The sequence below is a fragment of the Anguilla rostrata genome, unplaced genomic scaffold (genome assembly GCF_018555375.3).
Source record: "Anguilla rostrata isolate EN2019 unplaced genomic scaffold, ASM1855537v3 scaf0363, whole genome shotgun sequence".
Classification (NCBI taxonomy): Eukaryota; Metazoa; Chordata; class Actinopteri; order Anguilliformes; family Anguillidae; genus Anguilla; species Anguilla rostrata.
This window is the reverse complement of record NW_026985888.1, coordinates 1-9,766: the sequence shown is the minus strand read 5'-3', so window position 1 is coordinate 9,766 and position 9,766 is coordinate 1. Positions and strand designations below refer to the sequence as shown.

The following is a 9,766-nucleotide window of genomic DNA, read 5'->3' as shown; positions in this document are numbered from 1 at the left end:
CTACATAGGCTTTACAATGTTGTTATGACATCAGTCATAAAAACATTTGTGTTCCGTTTTGTTTGTCTCTGCTGAACGTGTGAGGGTCTGATTGATTTCCCTCTGGTTCATCATCAGATTGACCGTCTGTCTCCGGTTACTCACTTTTAAAAAGGCGTGGTTTGCCACTTTACCGGACTCTTCGAATTTGCTCTGTACTTTTGGATTGTGATCATTTAGTTGATGATGCTTGTTTGACCTCATTTTAATTTCTTGCCTAGCCCTACTACTTTGTCTGCCCAGTGGATTCTAGAGGGTGCTTGACCCCATTTTCTCCAGTCCTACCCTAACTCTCATTTAGTCCCTTTATTCGCTGTATAGGGTGTGATCCCACCTGGATAAGGATTCCTTCCCCTGGGATACCATTTTGGATACCTGTCTGTTGTCCTGGTGTCACTTTGAAGGTTAACTCTAATAATGTTCTTTCGGCTCAGTTTTTGAATTTCTTTAAAAAAAAAAAAAAAATAATAATATGTCCAATGTGTCTGGTGCTCACTTTGAACTGGTGAACTCTAATAATGTTCTTTCGGGCTCAGTTTTTGAATTTCTTTTTATTTGAAGCAAGTGATCTCCAGGTTGGTCTTCATTCTTTTAACAACATGCAAGGCAAACAGGACGCAAGGAAAACTGTAGACTACTTAGGCATACCTCCATTTTATTAAATGCTGAAATGAGTTGGCTTATCAAAAAAAGAAAAATGAACAAACAACTTGAATACTTTATTTAGCAAACAAGACAGTGACCACACAGTTAGAGAAATGTATGAATTAACTCTATATAGCACTTTTCCCCCCAGGCTAGCTCCCTTCTCTTTTCTGTGGCTGAGGGAGAACTATAATCTTCATCTAAAATAGTGAAAAGTGTAAAAGGTACACAATCCTCAAAATGATCAAGAGAATGAGGGGTCTGGATCCGCTAATGCTAATTTGTAGGGGGGTTTCCACAGCATTGGAAGGGTGTAGCATAACAACATCAAAATCAGTAGTTGGCAAGCCTGTGAAATGGCACTGAGGCTGGTTTTTGAAATGGCGGATATGCCAATGTTCAATGTTCATCTCTGTTTACTATTGGAGTGCTGACCAATGCGAGCACACCCTGAGCGTGGCATTGTTGCTGCACGTTCCGGCGATGACCTGAAGAAAGACATTAAGAAACAGACACAAGTATCGGCTGCTCCATGCTGGGAGAGGGATTCCCATTGCCCCAACAGGAACAACTCATCTCCCACTGTGAGGATTCAAGCTGCACCTCCTCCTGCTGGTCACCAGAGGGCGACATAACCATCACTCTGATTATGAGATTGTGCGTTCACCTGATAGCGATTTGAGAGTTAATGAATCACAACACTTATTCTGCCTTAGTTGCTTTGCTCCTCACTCTGTCTTGAGCCCATTAGCCTGCTGCTCTGTGCTGGCTTCTGATTGGGTGCTCTCTGAGCGTTATTCACAGCCTGGAGTATTTCGTATTTCCTGGAGTAGCTCCCTTAGTTTTCTGTACACTAATCTCCTGATTAAAGTCTCTGCTATTTTTTTTTTGCAACTCCATCCATGTCTCCAGCGGCCTTTCTATGCTATTGGGTTCACCACCACCACCACCGTTACACCCAGAGCCAGAGACCGGAGGCTCGTCTGGGAACCTCTTGACGCAAAGTTAGTTGTGTTTAGTCATCACAAAAATTAACTTCCCAAAATTTGTCCACAGCAAGGTGAATGTTTCTTTTGGTAAACCACTGTAAGGCGGGCTGTGGAGGTTGCATACATTTAGCAAAATGTTTTATACCATTATAAATGTTTCAAATAGTCAGCAAATATTTCATACTTCAAATATTTCATGTTTTATACATTCAGCTGAAAGTCTCGTATGTTTAGCTAAATGTTTTATACATTTAGTTAAATATTTAGCTATAAGTTTTTTACATTAAAGGGTTGTCAGGGTTCTGTGTCTTCCCCCTGTTACTCCTGGTTGGGCCGCCAGATGGCGGCACCTCTGCTTTGTGTCTTGTTTAATTGTTTTATTGTTTTCAATTATCCCATTATTAGTTGCTTATTGTCTCGTGTTCCCTTCCCTCTCTATGGCCTGATTGTTCATTATGCCCTCCTGTGTCTCTTCTGCGTCGTGTCTATTTAAGTCTCCCTTTTCCCTGACTCAGGTGCTGGATCTTTGCTTGCTTGTTGCCTGTTCCTTGCCTGTCCGTTGCCTGTTGCCTGTTCCTTGCCTCCTCGTTGCCTGTTGCCTGTTCCTTGCCTGCTCTGTTCTCTATGTTTTTTTGGGATTTTTGTATTTTTGTTTTCCCGCGTTTTTTGGAGTTTTTTCTTTGTTTGTAATAGCCGCCTTGCGAGGCTTTCTGTTCCCTTTGTTCCCCTTAAGTAAAGTCTTTGTTTTGCCTCCTTTTGGAGTTTTGAGTTTTTCCCACACTCTGCGCTTGGGTCCATTCCCGCACCCTCATCTGACAAGGGTGTTATACATTCAGCTAAATATTTAGCTGAATGTTTCATACATTTAGTCAATGTTACATTCATTTTGCAAAAATGTTTTATTTTAAATTTAATTAAATATTTATTCATTTAACAAAAGGTTTTGTACGTTAAGCAAAATCTTCAGCTAAATATCTCATACAATTAATTAAATGATTTAGCAAAATTGTTATAGATTTAGCAAAATGTAAAAATAAAAAAAACCCCTTATTAATAAAACATTTAACTCATTTATATCATTTTCAGACACCACATTAAATATTTACACCTGTCAATTCAAAGACAATAAATGTAAGACTTTTTCCATTAAATCTGAGAGAAATAGGGATATTTCAGTTAAATGCAGAAGAAAATGCATGGTAAAATAATAGTTTTATGTTGCATTTGGGACCCCATAAGTTACTGTACTACAGTATGACACCGTAATGTAACATCTGTACTGCAACATAACGAACGTTATGTATCGTGCTGTAAAGTAAAACCTGGCATTATGAGAGTGCAGTGTGGTGTGATGAGTTGGCCTGTCTCCATGGTGACTTATTTGGGCTTCCTGACCTCGACGTACTCACTCTCCTCTGTTCCCTTTCCGTAGCCCTCCGTCAGGGAGCTCATGACGTCCACGTAAATGTCCTCCTGGCCTCCTGCTGAGTTCTCCTCCTGGCGCTGCTCCTCCTGCTCCTCCTCTGCAGCAGGGTTTCCGGGCGGCTGCTGCAGTCCCTGCCGTGCCCTCTTACGCCGGGCACCCACCGCACGCGTCGCGTATGCGTCGCGTAAGCAGCACGGCGAAGCAGCACGACGTGGCGCGTAGCGTGTCTCCACCGGTTCCGTTTGTGTCGCGCAAAGGCTTGCTTAAAGCTCTATATTCCTAGTAGATCTCGCAGTCTGCAGTGGGCTTACATCGTGTATTTCACGTTTGTTCACGACTGTTGATTATGGGTTAAGTGAATACTTTGGTGAGAGACCTTTTTCAGTGTGTTAATTTGGTAATATTTCCTTAACTCGTAAATACGTGAGAAAGTAAACGCTTTCAATAATTACCATAAACTTAAATCGCAACGTAGCCTGCATAACAATCAATCTCAAACTGTATTAATTTATTTGCTTGGTTAACAAGCGTGCCAATTTCATGAAGAATATGTAATAATCATAATAATAATAAATAATCCGTAATCAACCATTGGGAATTCCCGTGTTGTCTTGTCATTCACGTCAAAACATTTATAGGATCAGATTTAGTAAAATCAGCTAATCATGAAAAAGACAGTAACAGTTTAATCTTGAAGGGATATGAACACCACAACGCCATGAACACCGGAAGCTTTGAAGTGCAATAAAGGCTTGCTTACAACTTCATTTATAAAATAGGTGCATTTTCATCGGCAAGACCACTAAATAATCTTATTTTTTTTTAAAGCTCTGTGGATTATCTGATTTTTATTAACAAGCCCTTTTTGAAAGCACGGCGAACGAAGACATCGGAGAAGTCAAATAGGCTGACCAATGGTTGGTTAAAAACTACCTTCCAACACTTGAGCTAACAAACCGCTGCTCGGTGCATTCACTTCTACGTCATTCAATAGGCTACGTCTTTCTGTGGTGTATTTTCAAATTTACCCCACCCCCTCCGCAAAATAAAACAGCGAAACGAAGTTTGCATTTTCCCCAGGTTCCAGTTATTTATTTATTTATTTATTTTTACAAAACGAAAAGGCTTGTATTTTTTTAGCTGCTTATAAAATATCTGGGAGGCAACTAGGGACACACCCCCAGTAATATAAGGATGAAATATAAATCAGAGCATGTATACCTAGCATTTTAGAGCATATTTCTGTGTATAAACAGGCCATCGTGACGCGCGACAAGCCGAAAAAATAGAACAGAAGCGAAAAACTACGCTTCAGTTCGCTTGTGTCGCGCGAGCTTCGCAGCCGGTACGCGACGCGTTCGCATCTGGTGGAGACGACGTCGCCCGCTGCCGTTGTAATAACAGTACTTCAACTACGCTTCAGTTACGCGCGTAATACGCGCGTAGTGCGCTCGCGGTCTATACGCGTGCGGTGGGTGCCCGGCTTTAGTGGGCCTGGAGCGGCAGATGTTCCCGTAGGTGGGCTCCTCCATGGGCTCAGGGTTGACGGAGGCCTGTGGGCTCAGATTCGGCCAAGACTCCTCCTCCTTCTCACCCCTCGCCTCGGCTGAATCCCCAGCTCAGCTTGGCCCTCCTTCCCCATCTGCTCCTGCACCTCCTGACCTTCTTCCTCTGCTCCTTCTCTCTCTTCCCTGGATTTGTGTCGGATCATGGCGTAGTCAGGCGTCCGTTTGGAAGTGCCCCGGACGATGCCCGTTCCGTGTTCCCCACCCGTGCCGGGAAGTTTGGAGAAATCCACGGTGGCATAGTGCAGGGCGCCCTCGTCCCCCTTTTCCATCGCACTCGCGCCCGACAGCATGGTCATGTTGACGTAGATCGATTCCTCATCTTGAGCGGCTGTCTGATCAAGAGGTCAAAAGAAAAAGAAAGGTGCGAATTTGTGAAACGTCAACATTGGGACACAGCCATTTGAAGAAAATGACAGGGCAGCTGCAAAAACTGTGTTGAGAAACAGCCAGAGAAGAAGGAAGAGATGTCATCTTTTAGATTCTTCACTCACAAAGTTAAGAAAAATAATGTCTCCCAATGCCTATGAAAACAAAACTAAAAGAAAACTGTCCTGTTTCACAGTGTTAATTCATTCTTGCATTCATAATGAATGTAAAAAACAAAACCTTGTTGTGAAACATTTCATTTTCACCCAATGATAAAGCTATGAGAACGTGAAGTTTCAACATTTTAAATATCATTCACACTGACTAATTCTGCCATTTTTACAGGTCAACAGATATCTGTTCTGTAAATTAAAGAAATTAGTTAAAGCTCTTTGAAATATTAATTAATTCATCCATGTATGAAATCAATTTTTTGTGTTCCTTTTATTATTATTATTCATATTTATACATACACATTTTTTTGCATTGTATAAAATTATTCTGAAATAATTATGGTGTTAAAGTGTTACCTGTGTTATAAAGTGCTCGTTGCTTGTGAAACTTTTAAAGGTATCAGTTACAGTTATTATCTAATATATCATTGCATAATTAATCATTAAATAATAGGCGAAACATGACTGTGCTAGGATACAGAGACAACATTTAGTTATTTCTCTTTTTCTCTGCTCTTTCTTAACACTGTTGATATTCGGTCAAAAACCTCCTTCCTCCTTCTCTCCCTCGTGCATTTCCTCTTGCTCTTTCACACCAATGCAGTAGCCTGGCTCAAGTGGAGTACAGTAACATTATCAAACCGCAATCTCTGTCAGAGCTCTTGAAAACTACACTTGTCCTCTTTCTTGAAAAAGTTTGAGGCACAGAGACAGCTGCAGTGACTGTGCCACCAGTTTCCCATCCTGACTGGATTATCAGAAGAATACACTCAGATGAAAGTTTGAAAATGAACATACTCAAACCCCAGCAAAAATGTATACATCTTTGAAATGTCATTCTCCCTCAGCTGACAGGTATATGTAAGGGAACAGTAATAACAAGTTTAGCCAAAAAATGTAAGGTTATATAATAAGCATTACAAAACAAGAAACAATACATATATTACAATTTTACTGGTGATATTTTATCTAATTATTTTTGGTATGTCTTATTAGAATTAAAACACTGTGTAGCTCCCCAATAGAAATTTGTTAGGCATACATTTCCCTGGCAAATACCATGGCAAGCACTTAAAATGCTTCTTATACATAAGAATCAGTTAAAGATAAAACCTGTCTGTGGTTTATAGATGATCAGCTATAGCTCTTTGTGTACTTTTAGATACATACCATTAGGTGCCTTGTTTAGTTAATGTTTTAATAATTATTCCAGTACTATTGGTACCCTCATCTCAATTTCCACTAAGGCGTTATGAATACTGAATATGCTTTCAGACGTGGAAAGAAAGATCTCTGGTGAATGTGTACGTGTGTGTATATGTGTGTGCGCGTGTGTGTAGGTATGTGTATGCTGTGTGCGTGTGTGTGTGTGTGTGTGTGTGTGTGTTTGTTTCAGACTCACCCCATCTGTCAGTATGATCCCTTCGCTGTCCTTCATTCTACTTCCAGAGCGCTGGATGTGTCTCTTCTTCCTGGGAATAGCACACAGATTCTGCTGATGCACACCTGACTTTCATTATAATCACTACAGAGATCAGTGTAACATTTAGTCTTGTTTTTCTACTGTCCGTACGTTGGAAATTGCATTTCACCATCATGTGGGGGCAGCACTTTTGCAAAGTAGCACAAACCAACAAATCAAAACCAAATAGGAATGGTCTGAGCGTCCCTCCCTCAGCTGATGGTTAGGTTTAGGGTTCGGGTTACCAAAGTAGCCAGAAAGCATCCACCAATCTCTATTTGTTTTGTTCTGTTGGTTGTTACCAACACACTCTGTGATTGGGTTAGGGTTGGAGCTCATCTGTTTGCTTTTAGGAGAAACACAGTCATCGTATCCCTCTAAAGTTATTTCAGTTACAGATTGGATTACCAACACATCATTCACAAACACACCCTCCACCCCGCCCTCTCAAATCATAAGTATGTTCCCTTTTGCAGTTTTCTTCCCAATATATGACCTTCAATCTTATTGAATCAAATATCCTTGATAGATTCCACCCCAAGGTTAAAGGGGAACTTGAGCCAGCAGCCATACCTCCATGCACTCTGCTCCTGCCAAATGGCTGAAGCTAAGCAGGTGTGGGCTTGGTTAGTACTTGGATGGGAGACCACCAGGGAGTCACTGCTGGAAGTGGTGTTGGTGGGCCAGCAGGGGGCAATCTTCCCTCTGGTACAAATAAAAAAACCCCAATGCCCCAGTGCAGTGACGGGGACTCTGTGCTGTAGGAGATGCCATCTTTCAGATGAGACGTTAAACCGAGGTCCTGACTCTCTGTGGTCATTAAAGATCCCATGACACTTATCGCTAAGAGTAGGGGGTTCCCTGGCCAAATCCCAGATCTGGCACTCGCAACCTTGCCACTAAAAATCATCCCCAGATTTAATTGGCTAAATAAAATGTTCTCTCCCTCTCCACCTTCGCTAATGTGTGGTGAGCGTTCTGGCGCAAAATGGCTGCCGTGCATCACCCAGGTGGGTGCTACACATTGGTGGTGGGTGAGGTGAGTTCCCCTTCACTGTGAGCACTTTGAGCATTTGGAAAAGTGCTATATAAATGTAATTAATAATAATAATAACTTTCCATGAACATCAAATTTTAAAGCTATGCTGGAGTTCAAATGTTAACGTTTTATTGATGTTCATATTTTTTATTAACATGACTGATCAGTAATGAATCAATATTGCCCATAGTTCATAATTGCTGATTTGCTTTGTTGTGTGTGTGTGTTTGGGGGGGGGGGGGTCCAATTTATTGGCTATAAAATGTTTTCACCCTGTCAACCTTATTAGAGGTGGGCATTCTGATTGATTGGCAAGTTGAACCTGAAACACCATGTGATGTGATACAAACGTTAGAAGTGCTCAGAGGGACTGCCCCTCTGTGGGACTTCTGAACACACTCCTTGCTGTGTGAACTGCCTCCCCTTCTGCACAATACAGAATACTGATTGTTTACATGGATTTGTCCACTGATAATATGGTTTGGCTTGAAAAGTGCCAGTTACAATATTTTGATTCTTCAGGTCGTGAATTTCCATTCTCCTGAAAATACTTCTCAATTTCTGAGCAAATCTGCCACATTCACTCTTTGTGTCATAGCAACACGTGGAGTTTTAGAGGCATGTTCTGGATGTGGGACAGGGACACATCTACATGAGCTCAGTTTAAAAATGATGACCGCAGCAGTGGGGTTGAGTAATATCACACAATAACATGGAATTACAGTGAAATTTCCCTTTACACTGACACTGACTTCATAGGCCCCAGTTTCTCTTACTTTAGAATGTGCTGCATTATGAGGCATATCATCATCATGGCACCAGCACTGGCAGCTGCACCAATCAGCAGTGAGGTAATGAGAAAACCTGCATGAAGGACATGTCAGTTACATACCGAAAAACAGATTTGAAGAATGGAATTGTGTGGAACATAAAAATTGTTGTGTTCTAGAACCTGCCGTTCAAAAGCTTAATGTATTCCAAAAACAAAATGAAACAAAATACATTTTGAGTGGGATATCAAATAATAATAATAATGTCACTTGCAGGACGAAAAGAAGAAAACATATTAGCACAGTTACAGCGTCATCATCAGTACTTTTACAAACCCTTAAATAAAACCATCAAAAGCTGCACCTCTGTATATTAGTGTGTGATGTATAAATATGTTAAAAAAAAGAAATGTACTTCCATTTACCTGAGTGTTGCTGTGGAAACGGGACGTGGAGCTGGAGGCTGGAGTTGCCGAGAGTGTTGGTGCTGATGCAGAGGAGAGTGGGCGTGTCTCCCTGTGATTGGCGCATGGTGAGGGAGCTCCTCAGGCCTGTGTTCCCCAGCTGCTCCTCCCTGATGACTCTCTCAGTAGAGTTAGTGACCCGCAGTCCAGACACACGCCACTCCATGCTGGGAGAGGGATTCCCACGGCTCTCACAGGAGCAGCTGATCTCTGCTTCAGTTCTGCTGCAGCTCCCAGAACCAGAGATCTGAGGCATGTCTGAACACAGGATCCACAGTTACAAAGAGCACAGTAGCACACATATAACAATAATATGATTTAAACAATTATATAATAGATGCACTGAACATACATATCACATTCAGCTGTACAGTTGTTGAGTTCTCCTTGCCATGTTCATTCTGTGCTTCACAGTAGTACTGTTCACTGCCACTGGACTCAGTCACATTGAAGGTGAGATTCTGTCCAGTTCCTACAGTGTTTATCTCTGTCCCATTCACTTTATACCAGGTGTAGTTCTGCACTGCTGGGTTGGCATTACTGCTGCAGGTCAGAGTCACAGAGCTGCCCGCTAACACTGATCCAGAGGGACTGACTGACACTGAGGTGTTCTTAGGAGGATCTGGAAGAAAAATATTTGTTTTTTAAAAGGCAGTGTAGCAAACATCTCTATTGCTAATGAACCCAAGCATTGTTATATTTCTTCCCTCACTCATGATCAAAATTACCTTGGAATATATATGTAATATATGCACTTCTTGTACGTCGCTCTGGATAAGAACGTCTGCTAAATGCCTGTAATGTAATGTAATGTAAAATGGAGAA

At 41.5% G+C, this 9,766-nt stretch overlaps 1 protein-coding gene across 1 annotated transcript; it reads right to left on the bottom strand.

Annotated features, from left to right (window-relative positions):
* Positions 1 to 1,119: 1,119 nt before the first annotated feature.
* LOC135246469 (sialic acid-binding Ig-like lectin 11) lies at positions 1,120 to 9,612 on the bottom strand (the record flags this gene model as incomplete). Its single annotated transcript, XM_064319919.1, has 7 exons — positions 9,294 to 9,612; positions 8,903 to 9,199; positions 8,484 to 8,571; positions 6,609 to 6,678; positions 4,694 to 4,999; positions 3,069 to 3,242; positions 1,120 to 1,172 (listed from the first exon to the last, which is right to left on the bottom strand). Coding segments are annotated over exons 2-7 (986 nt in total), but the record flags the coding sequence as incomplete, so codon positions are not given.
* Between the last annotated feature and the right edge of the window lie 154 nt (positions 9,613 to 9,766).